Consider the following 19,537-nt stretch of genomic DNA (forward strand, 5'->3'; position numbering starts at 1 on the left):
GTGAAAGACAAAAGCGCAATGAGGAGACGGTGGTGCGCCAAATCACCAAAAAGGCTCTAAACGTGTTTTCCTGAAATAAACAAAGCAACAACAAACAAAAAAAAAACCGGGGGAACAACAAAACACGATATAAAGAAACAGAACAAGTTGTGGGCAAATTAGGTTAATCTCAAATAAGAGACCCAGTGGTGGCGCGGGGCCTTCATGACCCTCATCTTTACCTTCATCATCATCAACAAAGTCAAGCATGTGGCCTACAGCCACAAATTTCACTCCGTCAGACTCCGAAAAGGGCCTCAAAAGCCAAACCTTTGCTGCAATTCCCCCTCATTTCAGCAGACAGATGTCGGCGGTTGGAGGCGCTGCAGCACCTCGGGGGTTAATCAAAGTAAGCAGCTGCGTGATAAGGGCACCAACAGAAAGAGAAAACACGCTCGCCGAATAACTGCCCTTTCTTAAAGGGGAGCTTTTCCCCTTCCCCAGTCATGTAAACACCAGGCCTGCAGTGACAGCTCAGCCGCAGCAGCAGCAGCAGCCGCAGCAGCAGCAGCAACAGCGCAAATCAGAAGCAGGGTGCCCTTACCTTTGTTGATAATCCATCATCACCAGCGTGGCTGCCACTCCGCTGGAGCTCCTTTCGCTCCCCCCCCCCCACACACACACGCACACACACACAACAAAAAAAAAATCTCCACTTTGCCTAAGTGACAACTTGAAAGTAATCCCTCCATCCAGAAGTGTGCTGATCCCTCATTTCCAAAAGCCACAGAGGTGCAGCTAGATGAACATGGCGCACGATGGAGCAAGAGGCGCCATCATCCCTCCAAAAAAAAAAAAAAATCACACAGCGAACAACAATAACAGCTTCAAGTGATTCAGCTCGCGGAAGACTCGGGGAAACCGAACATTTAAAAAAAAAATAATAATAATAAAAAAAAAAAGGTTGGGACTGTGAAACAAACTGTTATAGGTGAGTGAGCGGTGCAAAAAACAGCAGCTGCATTATAACCTCATGGGGAATAAGTTCCCATTCCTGCTGGCCACATGACCGCCACGAACCAATCCCAGAGCCGGACGAGTCGTAAACTTCCACGGGAAAGTTGTAAATTTTCATAAACCGCAGAGGTTTTTTTGTGCTTCTGGATGAGGTTTCCCTTCGCCATGTTTGTTCTTTTCTCTCTCTTTTTTTGTTGTTGTTACAAAGCAGGAATGCTTGGCTGTAAAGTGGCATTAGAAAGGAAAGTGGAGATGTTATGAGGTGAACAGGAGGCGCGCTTGATTCCTCTGCTGCTGTGTGAAAGGTTTGTTTACCTTCTTAGAGCTCTGCTCTGGACTCTGTGCGCCAACAAATGCGTCACAACTATATATATATATATATATATATATATATATATATATATATATATATATAGCTTTACTGTTTATTAAAATTATTTGTTGTATAATTTACGATGTAAATATATTTGTGTTTAGAATTAAACTACATGATAAAAAACAAAACATATATATATATAAATATATATTCACAAACACAGAATTACTGGTTTGGTCAAAAACTGAAGACATTTTCAACTCAATTACGTTCTGCAGAGAAAATGTAAACAAACATTTTCCCAAAAAATAAAAAAATAAAAATATCACTGCTGACTCATTTATGGGACAAAGTCTGAAAGAAATCTCTTCTCTTTTTTTTTAAAGTTCTTGGTCTTTTCAGGTCTCATTTCCGTTTTTGCTTTAGTCAGAGTGCATCTTTTCCGCTGGCCTGCTGGTGTTTTTCAGCACTAAAAGAGGATTTCCGACGTTTATAGACGCAATAAAACCATAAATTCCTTGAGTGCCTCTAGTAATTAAAAACTCTAAAAAAAAAAAAAGGACTAAGTGTCTATTTATTTATTGAAACACGAAGTTAAAAAGGGGGAAAAAATGGATGCATTAAAGGCATTCCGAACCAAAGTTGTGCATTAAATCTTGTTTGAGAACTCCCCCTGAAAAATAACGAGTGAAAAGGAATTGATAAAAGTAGCCTAGTTTTCTCCCAGAGGCCCACAGCTGCGAGGGGACAGTGGCGCATTCAGCTTAATAATAAATTCATAATTATGATAAACAGACAGCGAGGCCTGCAAACATTTCTGCTGCAAATCAACCAAACAGAATATAGAGATGTTTAAAATGCACCTTTTTTTCCCTCCACCAATTTTATCAGTAGTTTGTTTTGCTCCAGTCATTTACAGAGCTCTATGAAATTATTTTTGATCACCTTTTGGGTTTTATTGTTTTTATAAATTGCGGAATTTTTGATTATTTTTAACAATTTTTATAGAACCATCTAAATCTTTTTGTTTTTACTTTGTTGTTATTCTATTATTATTGTTATTATTATTACTAATAATAATCTCTGTGTTTTCCATTTGTAGAGCAAACAAAGATGTTTTTTAAACTGTATGGCCTTTAAAAACAACGTGAAGAAGAAAAAAATAAATTCAACAATTTCAACAACAACAAAAAAAAAATAAAATTTTAATATTTATCTTAAATGCATTTATTCTCATAGTTATCTTTTTGGAAAACAATGACATGTATTTTCTTACAATTAGAACATTCAAATATATAATCAAATTCATTAATTAGTCTGTTAATGGTGATTTTCAAGCATTTTTATATTGTCTTGAGTGGCAAGCAGAACATGTGACATCCATGTGGTTGTTTTTAAAGAATTATTTTAAATTAATCAAATAACACTTCAAGAAATTCTCTGATTTCAATAACCCAGTTTCTTTATTTAAAATATTCTCAAATTAAATACATCTCTCTTATTTAAAATAGCAGATAACTGATTTTTTTTTTTTTTGTCATGGCACTCAACGAGGGTTTTATATGATATAAAACTTCATGTTTTTGTGGGCCGTTTTATTAAAGGAGCGTAAACTTGAGCTTCGCAGATATAAAATCCATTACAGCATTTTTTCATACAGGCACTGTGTATTTTACTATAAATTCACAGTTAAATATTGCTCTGCTTCCACCACCCAGGTGCTTTAACAAATCCTGCACAGATCGCGCTGCCCCGTCTGGATCTCCCGGTTCTCCTTCGGGGGGCTTCAGAGGTCGGTGGCCCCGCTCCTCAGAGTCTTTTATAGGGCCGGGGGACTGTCCTGGGGGAGCTGTGTTCGACGTGAGAGAAGCCAGGCCTCTGGAGCAGCGGGATGCGCGTGGAGACGATGAGGAGGCTCGGCAGGTCTGCGGAGTGGTTGGACGAGTGCAGACCCTTCTTGGCGTTTATGACGGGGACCTTTCCTCTGGACTTTGAGGCGTCCATGGTTCTGTTAACTGAAAAGAGGAGGAGGACAATGAAAGGAGCGCCAAACAAAGGCTTCCAAGACCGCGCCTCGACCGATTCACGCAGTTTATCATTTATTTGTTTATGTTTTCACGCGGTTATGAACAAGCATCGATGGAGTCGATGTTAAGGATTCAATTTTATTCCACTTTTTTCCTCCCTCCAAGACATTTTTGATCTTAGGAGTCATTAAAAAGCCATTTCTGTTGTTGTTGGGGTTTTTTTTCAAACAACAGAAAAGAGAGAACGCGTATATACTTCATCAGCTGCTCTTGGTCTGAAACACGTGGGTCCGATGTGCCGTGTCGGGACTGGACTCTACCTTGACAGGGTCCCGGGTGGGTGCCGGAGGTCCGGCGCCCTTCTCCCATCCTGTGGAGGCTCTCCACGTCTAGTTGCAGGCAGGTGTGCTCGTTCAGGCTCCTCTGTTTTCGATGTGGGACAAAAGCAAATACTTTTGAGTCATCATGCGTCACTGAGACTGGCGCAACAAAACAATCAGGAATGTCCTTTGAATTATGTCACAAGATTATTTGCAGCTCTGCAAATAATTTGTGTACGGCTTGAGCGTCCACAAGGTGCGGACTTGACTCCGTCGTTTTGATTTTCCACAGATGTTCTCTTTAATCACAGAGCTGCAGGGCTGGTTGTTCAATTCTCTGCCATGTTTTCAGATCAAGACATCAAACTTCAAAATGAGGAATGAATATTTGAATGTTGTTAGCTTATTTGATTTGGGTTGTTCTTTGTCATGAACACTGAAAAATGCTCTCTTTGTTCATATATATATATATATATATATATATATATATATATATATATATATATATATATTCTTTTTTAACACTTTTTGTCAAGTGACACATCACTTATAACTAACTTATCTGTAATTGCAGTTATTTTTGGAAGGGACCAGGTTACAGGCATTAAACTGGGGACAATCAGAAAAAAATGTTTCCTAAAATATATTTTTTAAATGAAATTGTATAAAAAGGCAGATTTATCATTATAATAGGAATATCTATTAAGGATTGGCTTTATTTAAAAACTATCAGATTGATTCCTGATTGCCGATTGCTTAAATTTTCCTGCATGTTTGTCATATTACCACCACAAACCTGTACTATATTTTAATAGAAATGTATTTTTTTTGTGCCTAAATTAAATTGATAAGAAAATAACATCTTTTTATAATATATGTTTGTTTTTTTAAGTAAAAATCTTATTTGTATGTATCTTTGATGAACCACCTTTTGTTCCCATTACTTTACACAATTATAGAGTGACTTTTTCTTTTTCTTACCAATTCTTCTTTGAGAAAGAAGCTTAATCAGCTTGACTTTGACTGGGCCATTTTAAAATTTGATCTAAATCCTTCTGCTGTTGCTCTGGCTGCATTATCCTGCTGGAAGGCGAACCTCTGCCTCAGTCTGCAATCTTTTCCAGCTTCTGGAAGGTTTTCTTCCAGAATCGTCCCGTATTCAGCTCTATCAATCTTACCTGATCTGTTTCCATGCCTCTGCCGAATAACGCTGCCATGATGCTGCCGTCGCCATGTTTTAAATATGACGTGCAGTGTGATTTTTCTGCCACAAATAGTTTCAGTTTATGGGGACGACCATGTCTTGGTAGGGTGGCGGTTGTATCACTCTTTTTCTGAAGAGTCTTCGTATATTTTATCACCTAAACCTGCTTTAAACTCATCCGCAGCATCTTCAGCTCGGTTCCTTCATCTTCATGATGCTGTTTGTTCACTAATGTTCTCTAGCAAACCTCTGAGGCCTTCACAGAACGGCTGGGATTATACTCTGGATTAAATTAAACACAGATTAACTCTATTTTAAGTGTCTCTTAAAGGTGACTGTTTGTACTTTAAAGCACAAATTAATTGTGTCTTTAAAATGATAAAGTCATCTTTTCAATATTGCAATCCCCTCCTGTTGTAGAAGCGTATTTCCTGCACAGGGAAAGCCGAACAATGCTACCACGCTGTGTGCTTAAGTGCTCTGGAGAGAAGAGTTTGAAATTAAATTGTATCTTTATAAAAAATAAAATAAAATTTATAAAATTGGATCACTTTAGAAGAAATTGCAGGTTGTGGTGGTAACGTGACAAAATGAGAAAAGAAAATGTGTGAATTCTTTCAGAAGGTGTGGTGTAACTTACCTGATATCTCTGTTTATCAGAGTAGTGTGTTGGGAAGTTTATCTGCAACACAAAGGAACAGCTTAATAAATGAGAGGGTGAATATTTTTACATCAACAGTTTTGTCTGTTCCTGGATCTGAACTCACGTCTCTCCTCTGATGCTGACTCTGATAACCAATGTCTGTGGAATAATGGTAGAGGCCCCCTCCCTCTGCCCGGCTCTGCAGCAGCTCATGGACCTTGTCCACCACCCCCAGGCCCTCCACTAGTTTTTGTCTCTGGAGCAGGGACTCGTGCCGCTCCTGCTCCTCCTCCTCGTCCACCTCATCTTGGAGGTCTGCAGCTTCTAAACCCACAAAAGCTCCAGAAGTATCGGACTGCAGAGACACAGAAAGGCGTGATTTAATTTTGTTTTTATTGTCTCGGCCTACGTTTGTAATATATTTGCATTTGGTCTCACTTAGAAACATTGATCCGCCTGATTGTCCTAAAGTGACAGTAAAAAAAAAATACTTCAATATAAAATAAGAGTCATCCAATAAAAAAAAAATATATATATATATATCTGCAAAACATTTAGCTTCTGCAATTTAAATCTGGTAAGTGAGCATTAACTGTGTGAGGGGTCAGCCAGGAGAGCAGCCATTCATCTCAGGATGAAGGCTCTGTGGAGCCCCCCAGTGGCCGCATGTGGACACTGCACCTGAACGCCAACGTTGGGCAGATCCGAAGGCAGCAGGTCACGGGGAGGCTGCGTTGGCGCTTGCCGGGGTTTGCTCCTCTCCCCTGCCGTCTCCCCCTGCGTTTCTCTCCTTCTGTTCACCTTCAGGTGGCGCTCATTCTCCTCCTGCTTCAACCGCAGCTCCTGCAGCTGCAGCCTGGAAACACAGACCCAACATCACGCCTCAACCGAAACATTACCCATTTATTTCATCTAAACGAGGAGAGAGATTCAGGGTCAGACTTGAGGTCCTTGGCTATGCAGGTGCATCTTGAGAAATCAAAAATACATAATAAACATCACCCAAAAAAGTTTGCTTATTAACTAATTCTTTTTTTCCAAAAGGTTAAAATTCCCATACAGACTAATATATTTCAAGCGATTATTTTTTGTAAATTTAACACTTATGGTACAAAGACAAAATTATGTTTTGTTCGTAATTTGAACATTAGATTTCTGTAATAAAATGAGTTTTAATACAGAAATGTCTGTATTTCAGTTTGGCATGTGGGCGATCAGCCTGAGGTTCTGCTGGGTGTTCGGGAAGCCCAGATTTGTTTTGTATGAACCTTCAGCTCGTCTGGGTTGCTGCTTTCCTTGTGATAAAGCTGAGCGGACCAACACCAGCAGACAAAAACCAAATCCTTTTGTAATAAAAATCATTTTTATTGTCCTGACCCGAGGTTCTTCTTTTCTGAGAAACTGAATTTTCACAAAATACTTTTACAAATCCGCCATTTTCACAGGGCATGTAGTTTTAACAAGGGCAACATATGTCAGGATTTTAATTGAACAATTTTGAATAACATAATCACATAGCAGAGCATCATCAGTGAGAGGATATCCAGCTAATGATTCCATTTAAATTGCTGAAAATCACATCACAGACGATGTACTGGAGCAGGTTTAATTCCTCCATTCTTTTCAGTGGGTGGTTGTTACAAAGACATGGATACAAGTTTTAATTCTTCTCTCATTTTCCTCCTACGAGTTATATCTTCAGTTTCTTGAGAAGACAATTGAGCGAGGGTTAAACTCCCTTATTTACCAGAATTTAGGTTCCAGCTAAACCCAAATTCCATCCAGTGGCTCTTTAAGGACAAATAAATAAATCTGTTTGCAATATATGTGAAATTAAAGGTGTAAATGTTTATCATGGGCCCATTTTCATACATGAAGAACAGCTGGCATTTTACTTGAGGTTCTACATTCACTGCACATATATATATTTTAATTTAAGCAGATTTAGTTTTCCTCTTTTCTCTCCTGACCTCCTGACCTCTCTAATTCAGGATTCGTCAGAAGCAGTACACCCTCATGCTGCCCACGCTGCAGTTACCTGGCACACTCCTCTCTGGCCTTGGACGCAGCCGTTTCCTGGAAGAGCGAGCTGCTGTGTTTGAAGTACTTGTCGTATTTCTCGCCCCCGTCTCTGGGGTAGATCCGTTTAAAGCCCCCCAGGTGTTTGGCCTCATACTCCTCCATCTGTTCCACCGTGGCTGCCTGGCTCTGTCGCAGCTCCTCTGACCTGGCGGCCGAGCACAAATGAGCGCAGTAACACACACACCCGCACCCTGCGTGTCCACTGCAAGCCTACGATAACGTGTGCGTGTGTGTGTGTGTGTGTGTGTGTGTGCGACCGTGGAGGGAAACTCCACGCCTCATTTCCTCACCTGGCCTCTCTGGAGCGGTTTTGCTGCAGCCTGTCCTTCACCCTGCGTCTCTCTTCCAGGATGATCTTGCGTCGGTCGCAGGCGCTCAGGTTGATGAGAACCAGAGTGTCGTACAGGAGCGCGTCCTTCACCTCCCGATCCAGCGGAGAGTCCGTGGTGAAACTGGGCGAGTGATTAACCTGGACGGAGACGGACACACTGAATGTTTTACTACGTCAAACAAAATTATGGAGAAACATTTTCACTTCATGATTTACCTACAAATTGCTTGAAAATCAAAAAGAAAGTAACAGGATTGGGTTTAGAGTAGGGCTGAACGAGATGAATTGATTATTAAAATAATCAGCAACTAATTTAGTAATCGATTAATCGTGAACTGGAGAATACAGGCTCAAAAAAAATGGCAGTCTGCTGAAAGAGCAACATGGTTAAAGCAGTAATTAAGCCAAAACTGTGCTTAATACATATAGATATACATTTTGAATTTAAGATTAAACAAAAATTTCACTGTAAGTATGTTCTACCCAGAACTCCTCAATGGCATAGTTTTAGCTTCACCCAGTTCAGATTCTGTAAAAAGGAAAAGAAAAATATTAAGGACTTTTTGCTCTCCAATAATAAATTGGTTAATCCATAAAAATAAAAAAAATTCAACAGATCAGCCTGCTCAGACAACACTTCTGCTGACTTAACATTAATCTTGATGTTATAAACTTTCATGAGACTTTGCTATCAAAGTCTCAAGTTTTGCATTCATGAGTTTTTCTCGCTGACATTATTGTGTGATGAATGGAAAACCGAATTTGATGTTTTGAACAAGTCACCACATTTTGTCTTTGTTACCAGCTTCCTTGTGCTTACCTTCCTTCATTTAAATTCTTTCATATATTTTCCACGTGTAAATCAATATAACTATCGTGAGCTACAAATCCGAGGATAATTAAGTAGCAGAAGTCGTAAAAAATCACACGTGTCCTTCAGGTTATTTTGAGCCTAAGCGGACAGAAAGCCATTTGAAGAGTTTTCTATCTGTCTTAAAAGCGGGTGAGCTTGAGTTCTGACAATCTGAGCACATAGGGTTCTCTGAATGATTTGCAGATTCCACATCAAAACCGGGTTTCCGCCACCTCTCACCTCCAGCAGCCAGGGTTTGAGCCGGTGGTCCAGCAGCACGTCGAAGCCGAGGATCTCGAAACAGGCACTGCTGGAGATGTGGTTGGGAAAACACGTGTTGTAGTTGTGCTTCAGGATGGGGTGAGCAGATATCAGTGTCTTAATGATGATGTCCTCGATGTCGTTCCACATCTTCTCTGTGTTGTAGTTTAAGTGCTCGAGGTGCTTGTTGAGGCTGGACAGCTTTCTGATTGGCAGGAATCAGAACAACGCTCCGTAAACACACAGACATGCCTTCGTCAGCACAGCACCTTCTTGGCACCTCTTTACCGTTTGCTGCCACAGTTTTCATCGCGGACAAAGTTCTCACTGTTCTTGTTGATGGAGTAGTTTGTGAGATGCATGCATACATCTTCCTGAGGTGGCAGAGTAGAGTTCAGTTTCACACATGGAGGAAGGCGCTCTGGCCAGACTTTACCTGCGATAACAAGAGTTCTGACCTCCAACAGAAAGACTCTAATCAGTCTGCACACACTGCATCTACCTGTATATATTTCTACGCCTTTACTTGTAAACAATGTTGTTTTCATTTGACCTTGACTTCATTTCATTTGGAAATATTTCTAGGCTAGTTACCCTTGGAAAACGAGGAGCATTGACATCACATTTCACGCTTCTTACCACGTTGCTTTGCATGGGCTCGTTGTACTTCCTGGTGCAAAAGCGAGCCAAACCTTCCTTAAACATGAAAATCCTGAACGGGTCGCACGACGTCACCAGCACATAGACCCTCAGGTCAAACTTGAATCGGTCAATTATGAATGGCTGGAGGGGAAACAGAGGCCAGGATTAGGGCTGAAACGATTAATCGGATTAATTGTGATAAATGGATGATTGAAACAATCGTCAACTGATTTAGGAATCAATTAATTGTTAACTGGAGAATGCAAACTCAGAAAAAGGGGATTTGGTGAAGGAGCAACACACTCAGAGCAGTCCACTTGTTAAGAGGTTAATCTTAATAATAATCAGGAAAACGACCCTACATTGTTTTGATGTGAAGTCAAGCAGAAAGTCCTAAACGCTTCACATGCTGATGTTAGAAGTATGTTTTAGCTGCAGATGCATCGCTTGCTACAAATTATCAAGCATTCACTAAAAGAACAGAATGTTATTGCATTTTATATAATAAAATGTTTTCTTATTTTCAAAAGGATTGTATTTTTAATATTGTATAAAAAAAATAAATAAATGAAAAATCTGTAGAACAATTTTATTTTCTGATTAATTGCTTAATAATCAGATAAATCAATACCGTAGAGCTGTAGTCACATCCGCAAACAACAATGTATCTTTTTCAGGCAGAAAATACAATGTAGTGCACGACTGTGAAGTGGAAGGAAAACGTTACATATTTTTCCAAAGATTTTATAAATAAAAATCTGAAATATGGGGTTTGCATTTGAACATCCACCTGGGTCTCAAGTCTCAAATGAAGGTTCATCTTCTAGCAGAACAACAGCCCTAAAAATACAACTAAATCTGCAGTGCAGTGATTCAAATTAAAGCATATCAATGTATTATGTCAAAGTCCAGACATATATTCAGTGGGAAAATCTGTGTTTATAAATGTTCCCCATGTTATCTGATTGAGCTTAAGTTGCTTTGCAAAGATAAATGGGCAAATATTTCAGTCTGTAGCTGTGTAAAGCTGGTAGAAACACACTGTAATATTTACAATTGTACTTGCAGTAAAATTCAAATAAAAGGGCACAAATTTATTTTGTAAAAAAAAAAAGTGTCACTTTCTTCCACTTCACAGTTCTGCACTACATTATCAATACCATAAAACTCCAATTAAATACGTTGGCGTTTGCAGCTGAGATGCTGAGATGTAGGAAAACGTAAAAAAAAGAAAAAGATAAGAGGCATGAATACTTTTGCAAGGATGTTCACAAAAGCCTCACCTTGGAGATGTAAACCTGGCAGATCATGTGCTCTCCAGGTTGTATGTCTTTACTGGACTTAGTGATGAAGATGCCTTTACCTTGGCACCCGGTATCTGGCTTACAGATGTAAGTCTTGTGTTTTTTGGCTCTGATGTAGGCTTGGAAGTCACTGTAGCTGTGAAGACAAATCGGACAATTAGAGACACATTCGAGGTGTGTTTTTATGCAGCGTGACGGTGAAACAAAAGGAAAACTTACTCTGCGGGGAGGCACCATGTTCTGGGGAAGATATTATAGTCTTTAGGGAAAAGCTTCAGCATGCGGTTCAAGTTCCTCGCCAAAAAGTCTTTGCGGCAGATCTCACTCATCCCTGGGAAATGGTTTATTTTCTGCAAAGACAAGCGTGTTTACACAGCATGAAAGGACCACCTCCACTAATATAACACATTTTATACGTATGATTATGGCCGCATTTAATTCAACTTCAGGAGGAGAACTGGCTGCAATTTGTCTCAACCTGTTAAACAGCCTGGATAAGCATATCACAGTAGATTGCAAATTAAAAGCCTGACCTGAGAGAAATGCTGGGAGCTGCTGATCCTCTCCATGAAGAAGAGGCTCTATTACAACAGAGGAGCCCCATTTCTAATTCACTTCTCTCCGGCACAAATGGAATTACACGGTTAATTTGTAAAGCTGAACTCAGCTGCCGCGGTTTGTCCTGATGTTGGCGGTAATGAGGTGCTTAGTGAAGACCGCCTGACTTAAATACCTGGTAACGCTTCATGTCCCTAACACGGTCCAGAGACACGGAGAAGTCAGTCCAAACCAGAACCCAGTCTTCATCTTCTCCCGTCTCCTTGAGGCCATATCTGCGGGCCGCTCGCCGCACTGAGGGACGGCAAACGTTAAATTACTAAAAAGATATTCTAAATGTTTCGATGATGAGACAATTCCCTGAAAAACTTTGCCAAAAGGTGAAAATAAGAATAAAAAACATTATTAGATTGGGCTAAAATGATTATGTAACTATAACTTTTTGAAAGATCAATTTGTTTTTATTTGACCAGACAAAGCACAAACTCAAAATATTAAGGTTTTGTTTTCAACCTGTATATTTTCATTTGGACTGAGGTCAGGGTTTCTTGTTTGTTTCTATGGGTGTTGTTTTTTTTTTTTTTTCATTTAAAAATCAATATAAAATATCAAGGAGGTTTTTGTAAACATTTGAGCTTGCTTTTATATCTTCAACCATGTGTGGATCAGAGAAAATTGGCAATAAATTAAAACAGGTGCAACCGGTTCTTATTTTTTAAATTGACTGAAGGTGTGTGTTGTATAATTACCTAACCTGGAAAAAAGAACAACTCAAACATCCTTAAAGGTCCAGATGATGCACAGGTGGAGAACTAAGGGTGCAAGCCAGGGCCAACAATGAATTTTTCTTAAAAATAGTCACTAACATCTAAAGTGCTTGTGCAGAATAAGTGGTAGTAACTTGTAATGAGTTGGGCTTCCCGCAATCTTGATACTGTCTACAGCAGAGAATTTGGGATGCCTCAAATGTAATAATGATGTTTTTGTAGACTTTGACACTGCAAGAGACGCTTGAAGAATGAGATAAAAATCCACCTGAAAATCTAACTTGATTTAAGCAGACAAACGTGAGGCATTTAAAAAATATATATATATATCAAACGTACCGCTTTCATATTTGCAGCTGGAGAGGTTGATAGACAATCATCTGAAAGAGAAGAGAGACAAAGAGAAGGACAGACGCCTGCTTTGCAGTGTTGCCGTCTTGTCAGAAAATGCCTCAGCAGTTCACTTCCTGCAGGGACACGTACGTTTAGAAGTTAAATCCAACAAGATCAACGGGGAGAAAAATACCTCCTCTTGTATTTCCTTCTCTTCTTGGTGGTGGGTGGCGGCCGGAAGGGGATGTAGGTCTCTGTTTGGCTTTCACCTTCTTCCTCCTCCTCTCCCAGCTCGTATTTGGGTGCATCGTTGTTTGTATCTGGGCCGTCCAGAGGTAGTCCCATCCTGTGTCGGAGCAAATTGAGGGGGAAATGCTATTTGATTTTGGCGCAATCGCCAAAAACAGTACGATTGTGCAGACGTACAATAAAAGCGATAGTTTGCAAAAGTATTCATGCCTGAACCGTTCCACATTTTGTTACATTACAACAATGAATGTCAATTTATTACACTGCTAATTTTAATGTGCAAGAGCTGCTAAAACTACCTGAGCTGCCACCATTTATCATTTTACGACCATTTCATTAGACAGCTATGCACAACTTAGCGTCTCACATAAAACCCCCCCAAAAAATTCAAATGAAGTTTCGAGTCATAACAAACAAAATGTGGAAAAGTACTAAGTGGGTGGATACTTCTACACGGTGCTGAAATATGGCTCTATTGTCCAGCGCTCATTTACATGGTTCTTTTTTTTTTAAAGCTGCCTGCTGAAGCCCCTGACACCGAAACTCAATCAAACAGAACGCAGAACATGCTGTAGGAGAGCGAATGGAGTCAAGTTTCTGTTTCCACTCATCTCATCAGATGAGTGCTACGGCTGTCAGCATGTAGTCACACACTGGCGTTTAAAAGGTGTCGCAGCAGAGCAACTAGTAACACAACAACCATGACGAGAAATAATCCAAACTCTGATTAAATCTTATAAAATCCACTCTGCATATCACAAATCTGGCCTTTATGGAGGAAAGCCGTCGTTCAGAGGAAGTCCATCAACGGTATCCTCGCTTTTTCATTTTTCAACCACTGTTGTGCCGTGAACACGAGTCCCACCGGCAGCCAAGCGATTCTTCAACATGATGCTGCCGTCTGTCACAACAACGCTTGACATTCAGATTTAAGTAGTAATTTGCTGCATTCACTCAGATTTGAACTTGAATCACTTTTGCAAAAAAAAAAAAAATTACTTGTTGGAAAAAAAATATACTTTTAGAAGTACTTTTACTGAGCTGTACATTTTACTTTTACTTGACCAATTTTTATCATGAAGTATCGCTTCTCTAGATTCAGTAAAATTTCTGGATCCTCCACCCACTGTCAGTGACTTTGTCAATGTTTAATAGGATTTATATTGAAAGAAACTGATTTGGAAAAAATTATATTCTGCCTGATTTTGCTGTATTGTAATCATGTCATTTATTTGAATTACTTTCATTTTTGGTCCTTAATATAATCATGTGATGATCCATGTGACGCTGGAATTTTTGAACATTAAGCGATTGATGATGTGAGAAGCCTGTTTACCAAATACTTTTTTAATATAATTTCATGGACTGTGACTTTTTACTTTTACTTGAGTACAAATATGCTGAAGGAGCCAGAGCCAGGAGGAGGGATTTAGTGCTGTCAATCACTCTCATGTATGCACAACTCAATCCTCCCCCCCATTGCTCTCTGCTACGCTACAGTTGGTTCACCATGAATGTTCAGGCAAGTTAGTATGGCCACAGATGACGTCGGATAAATAGTTTTCCTGTAACGTTATGTTGTGTTGACATATTGAGCAGCACGTACATGAGCATGACAGACAGCGCTAAGACCTTCCTCCTGGCTCTGATTGGTTGTTTTTGACCGGGAGTGGTGCAAGGAGGAGATGGAGGAGCTTGATTTTTTCACATATGATCTGTCTCATACCATACTGTCACAACATGGTGACAGTATTAGCAAATATAGAAAAAACATATTTTTGTAAAGGTTACTGCAGGTTTAAGCTAATATATGCAAAAGACAGCGCAGCACACATAGTCAAGATCCACTTCCCAGAACATAAGAAAGTCCTAATATAAGAAACGAGCAAAGCTTCACTTGCTCGTCTCAATCTGTCCTCTGATCTGAACACAGCAGGAGCCGTGCACCCCCGTGTCCGATCTGGTGTCTTACAGGCAGGGTTTGAGGTGAATTTAACTCAGTTAACTCCTGGTAATCATTGTGACAGAAACCTGGGGTTGCTGGTGGTGTCGAGGGGGGACATCCCAGGTACACAGTGGGAGGCTGCGGTGCCAGGTAACGGTATTCTGATCCAGTGATCTGGATAATCCTGGCCTTCAACTGTGAGTGTTGCACTCGGCTGAGACGCCCCACTGGCCTCAGCCCAGATTCAGTTACGGCCCAAGACTCTCCCTCAGTGCGCGGCGAGAACAGGTGCATGATCAACACCTCTGGTTTGTCGGACGAGCCGTCGTCACGAAACAATCAAAGTATCCGGTTAATGTGACGCATTCAGATTTTACTTTAAACGTTTCGTTCACAAGAATATCTGAGTTAGTGATGAATCTTTAAAAAAAAAAAAAGTCAAAGGAGAGTTTAGAAAATCAAAGAAAAAATATTTGATAATAGAAAAATAAAAGTGAAATATGTCTGTGTACATTTGGTAAGTATCAAGATAACTTTCCCTTGAATTGCTGCAATCAATCACGGTTGGGTTTTGTGGGATTGATCAACATAAAGCAGTGCAAAATAATCTTATAAAGAGCAAAGAAAGTTTTTCAATTAATTAATATATAATTTAATCTCGGTATAAATACAGCTACATATAAATAAAGTGACAGAGACCTAACTCTGTGGTAAAAGATGTTCTCCGTCCAATCTGACTGAGATGGAGTTACTCTGTGGAAAGATTTCAGTATCTGGATGTGCAAAGCTGACAGAGAGGTAACCATCCTCCTATGCATCTCTCCATTTGACCTAAATACAAACGCTTCAGATTTGTACCTGGAAGGAAAATTGAGAACAGTGTATCATTTTCCTTCAACCTCCCAGTTACGCTCTACTTAAAAATCCCGATAAAACCCATTGAAATTTGTGGCTGCAACATGCGGCAAACTGATTTTAAAAGACATACAAACAGTAGAAATAAATGCATTACTAAAATAACAGCTGTCTGTGCTGTTTGTGTTTTTATGCCCCAGTTTAATGTTTAATGTACTTCAACCAGCAACAGTTGGGGCTCCACGTCTGTGTCACTGTTATTTTCTACTACCTCAAAACAGGAAGTGGGTTTCAGAGCCTCACAGAGAGACTCGAGCATTAGTGTTCAGCTTTAGCTTCAGCTCCTGTACGCTCTCAGACAACTTCTTTAAAGAGAACAGCGTTACTCACCCGTAGTGTTGCTCCTACATTGATGAGGAAATTGGTGTTGGAAGACGCTGCAGCCGTTTGTCTCCACGCCTGCTTTCCGACGGCTTCAGGAGCTTCTCAAAGTGCCACCACGCTCCACAGCAAACAAATCAGTGAAGAACCTCATCCCACATTCACACACCACCTGAAACTAATGCCCTGCAGAAAACAGAAAAGATTCATTGTTATCATAACAGTGGCTCAGCTCAGACCAACTTAAAGGCTGAAGAAGAAGTGGATCTGGTAACCGGTTAGAAAAACCCGATACGTCTTGACATGATGGAAGAGAAAACGAGCAGGGGACCTTGACGTGGCGGGGGAGTAAGAAGAGAGGGATAATCCCTGATGCTTGTTCACTGAAACAGGAGAGGCGCCTTTCAGCGCCGCGTGTTGTTCAGTTTAAATCTGTGCTGAAAAGCTCGGCGGCGCTGCGAGTGAGCAGTGTTGGCTGGGCTAAAATAAAGCCGGGCTCTCCATTAACGACATTAAAAATGGAGCAAGGCGAGAGCGGGAAAAATGTTAATCGGAAGACGTGGAGAGGAAAGAAGCAAACAGAGGGTAGGTATCAGTCAAACTAAAGAGGGACGGCGAGGAGGAAGAGGTGACAAGGAGGCACTGATACAACTCTTTAATTCTGTAACTAATTAAGGATTAATTAATCATCCACTGATATCCTACACACGTCTACGACATGCTCCGTTATGAGACGTTCAAGGTTAGCTACTAAGCTTTCAGCATGGATATTAGTTGAAATGAATCACGTTGTGTGTCTAAAGGCAATTAATTTGTGCATCTGCATGTTTGACATTGAATTAGGTCAGAAGGTCATTTGTTGTAATCTAGGCTAAGGACACAATAAGCCATTAAATTGATTCATATTTTATAAGACAAAAATAATCCTCATTTGGAGTAACGTTACTAAGATATGTTATAAAGCATGGTGAGGGCTCCTTGTCTGTGAGTTATTGCATCAATACGGGGTATTAAAGGATTACGGGTCCATTACAGGTCAGTAGTGTTCCATAAAGACAGTTGCCAAAAGCAGATTATGTTGAAAACACCTAGATTATAAATTACATTCTCAATGTCATCACTGCCACACCTGCCACCGGCAGGATCTACTTTGATTTTAGACAGACTTTTCTCAACCATATAGATTTTATCGCCTCTAAGCGCTGCTGTTCCTTCATGTCACTGCGTATTAAAACGGGAGACCAGACCTTTGCGTTATGGTTCTGAAGATAAGAAACTTATCAGACAGGTTGGCGGCTGGGGCTCATGGAAAGCACAGGAGATGAAAGTAAGGGGAAAAAAAGAGAGAGAGTTTTGGTAGCATTCTTTGGTACCAGCTGCTTAAATGATGCTAGTTTGTTTGGAGGTGAGGAATAATATTTGAAGTGGTTAATGCCTGAAAAATACTATCAGAGGTAGAAGATGGGAAGAAGTGGTTTGGTAATATAATAAAATAAAGAGTGAAATATTACAATGGCTTCAATGTTCCCTAAGTTCATCTCTTTGCTTGGAGAAAACTTGGAACTGTTGTTTTCCACAGGTCCACGTATCAAAATCTAATAAAACAGTTGAAGGTTTTGGAGTGGCCTAGTCAAAGTCAAGACCTACAGTATATCTGATGGAGATGGAGGCTGCTCATGCTCCTTTATATATTACCAATGGATGTTGTTGCTGCCTGAGTGGTACAAGCAGTTGTCAGGTTTAGGGGCAGATTACTTTTTCCCCATAGGCTAATTGGAAGATGCATGAGTTGAGTCAGACAGGTTTTTAAAAATAAAATGCTCACTGTTGACTTTCACCCATTCCTTAGCCTTCAGCTCTCTCTGCTTCTCACACAAACTCGCTTCCTTCTTTAAAGTCATTCTGGGACACTTTTGTCTCCTTATGATCGTTTGTTCCTCTCTAATTTATTTACTCTATTTGGAGCTGATTTGTGTCCTTCTAAAGCCATTTAAACATTATTGCGTTTTTTGTCTTCAAATCATATGTTTGTCACTTTACATGTATTTTTTATACCTACTGCCTCTCTTTATGGATATATATGAATTATTTATGTTTTATTTGTAGCTTTGGTTGATTCTGGCACCTTGTGGCTTATTTATGGAACCATCTTATTTACTAGATTTTCATAACTCTTTGTCTTTCATAAGATACAGGTTAGCTTAGCATTCCTTCTCCATTTTATTGAACAGACTTTTGTTTCTTTTTTCTGTGCCAGGTCTCTATCCTCACACTTATTTCATCTCCCTTTTACAGCAGTTTTGTCTGTACTTGTGCTTATTTTTCATGCAATTAAAGATAGTTAACTTCATGGGGTTTTGTGTGCATCACCCTCTTCTTTTAGAGACTTTTGAAAAGCATATGAATCCCTAGAACATTTTCAAATTTTCTTCTGGTTAGAGCAGTAATTTTCAATTCCTATTTAGATTTTATTTAATAGACCCACACAAAGTAACACACATTTGTGGAAGGAAAATTGATTATGGATATTATATGAAATGTGAACACTTTTGTGTGTATTTGCATTCCAATAGGTCCCTCTTCAGTGTTGTCTTACTGTAAGGTAATCCTCCATCTCACTCTCGAGTCTTCTGCAGTCTCCAGCAGCCTTTTTTTATTTGCATCCAGCATTATGTCAACTCTAGCTTCTACATCTCTGCTAAAGAAAGTAATTACCACAGCATAATGCTAAGGAGTGATGCAAGTTTTACTAGAGTGTCTTGTCTCCAGCCGATAGCATCTAGTTGAGGAGGAATGCCAAAAAAAACTGGTTTAACACTTGACGTAAACAAAGTGGTAAATTTAATTTATATGAACGGAGGAACATAACGCCTTTCATCAAGTCCTTGCTACAGAACTGCATTGAGCAAAGTCTTCATAACTTATAAAACATCCTAAACCCACCCTACAGTTAACTGCGCAGCCTATACGTACGGCGCCGTTACTATGGTAACGGAATGCCGACCTCTCCCAGCTCGGGCAGCGCTGGGCTAGCTCCTATTAGCAACTGACTTTTAAACGCGTACTTTCAGAGGCCAAAAAAAAAGAAAGAAAAAAACAGTTGGTCGAAAAAGTCACATTTACCCTCCAAAAAGCGTTTCCTCCGGTTCCCGATGTGAGCCTCTAAAAGGCGCTGCTCTCTCTGCAGCTGTTCCCACGGATGGTCGTGAAGTGCTGGCTGGACGCTGAGAGGACAGTAAAGCTACAAATGTAAACATGAATCAACTCGACGGGGGTCAGATCCAGCCAATCGCGAGGCAGAGGTGAATCTCGTCTGTGATTGGCTGGTGGCTAACACACGTAAAGACAGGGGGGAAAATCAGCCAAAAAACAAAAAGGAGGAGTATATTTTAGATGTCTTAAAGGATTTTGAACTTTGAATTGGCATTTTAGACAGATATTCTTATTTGTGGAGGAAATTACTAAAAGTG

The 19,537-nt window shown here is 40.0% G+C and overlaps 1 protein-coding gene across 2 annotated transcripts; it reads right to left on the reverse strand.

Annotated features, from left to right (window-relative positions):
• Positions 1 to 2,755: 2,755 nt before the first annotated feature.
• On the reverse strand, positions 2,756 to 19,348 carry ttll6 (tubulin tyrosine ligase-like family, member 6). Of its 2 annotated transcripts, XM_028030255.1 has the most exons (17): positions 19,191 to 19,348; positions 16,077 to 16,253; positions 12,831 to 12,983; positions 12,644 to 12,681; positions 11,713 to 11,831; positions 11,199 to 11,329; positions 10,959 to 11,115; positions 9,673 to 9,816; positions 9,322 to 9,407; positions 9,013 to 9,238; positions 7,879 to 8,057; positions 7,545 to 7,733; positions 6,188 to 6,362; positions 5,631 to 5,861; positions 5,504 to 5,545; positions 3,660 to 3,762; positions 2,756 to 3,327 (listed from the first exon to the last, which is right to left on the reverse strand). In XM_028030255.1, the coding sequence occupies exons 3-17, from the start codon at positions 12,980 to 12,982 to the stop codon at positions 3,122 to 3,124; spliced, it is 2,178 nt and encodes a 725-aa protein (XP_027886056.1). In that variant the 5' UTR covers position 12,983; positions 16,077 to 16,253; positions 19,191 to 19,348; the 3' UTR covers positions 2,756 to 3,121. The 2 variants fall into 2 exon arrangements, with proteins under 2 accessions (XP_027886056.1, XP_027886057.1); XM_028030256.1 differs by lacking the exons at positions 16,077 to 16,253; positions 19,191 to 19,348 and having other exon boundaries at positions 12,644 to 12,684; positions 12,831 to 12,962.
• Positions 19,349 to 19,537: the final 189 nt, after the last annotated feature.

This window comes from Xiphophorus couchianus, chromosome 10 (assembly GCF_001444195.1).
Source record: "Xiphophorus couchianus chromosome 10, X_couchianus-1.0, whole genome shotgun sequence".
Classification (NCBI taxonomy): domain Eukaryota; kingdom Metazoa; phylum Chordata; class Actinopteri; order Cyprinodontiformes; family Poeciliidae; genus Xiphophorus; species Xiphophorus couchianus.

What these genes read in the sequence shown, in the direction of transcription:
- ttll6 (XM_028030255.1), bottom strand. Translation starts at nt 12,982, where the DNA reads ATGGGACTACCTCTGGACGGCCCAGATACAAACAACGATGCACCCAAA. An exon ending in CAGCTGCAAATATGAAAGCG is followed by an intron (nt 11,832 to 12,643) that starts GTACGTTTGATA and finishes GCCGTCCCTCAG; the next exon opens with TGCGGCGAGCGGCCCGCAGA. An exon ending in GAAAACTGTGGCAGCAAACG is followed by an intron (nt 9,239 to 9,321) that starts GTAAAGAGGTGC and finishes CCTGCCAATCAG; the next exon opens with AAAGCTGTCCAGCCTCAACA.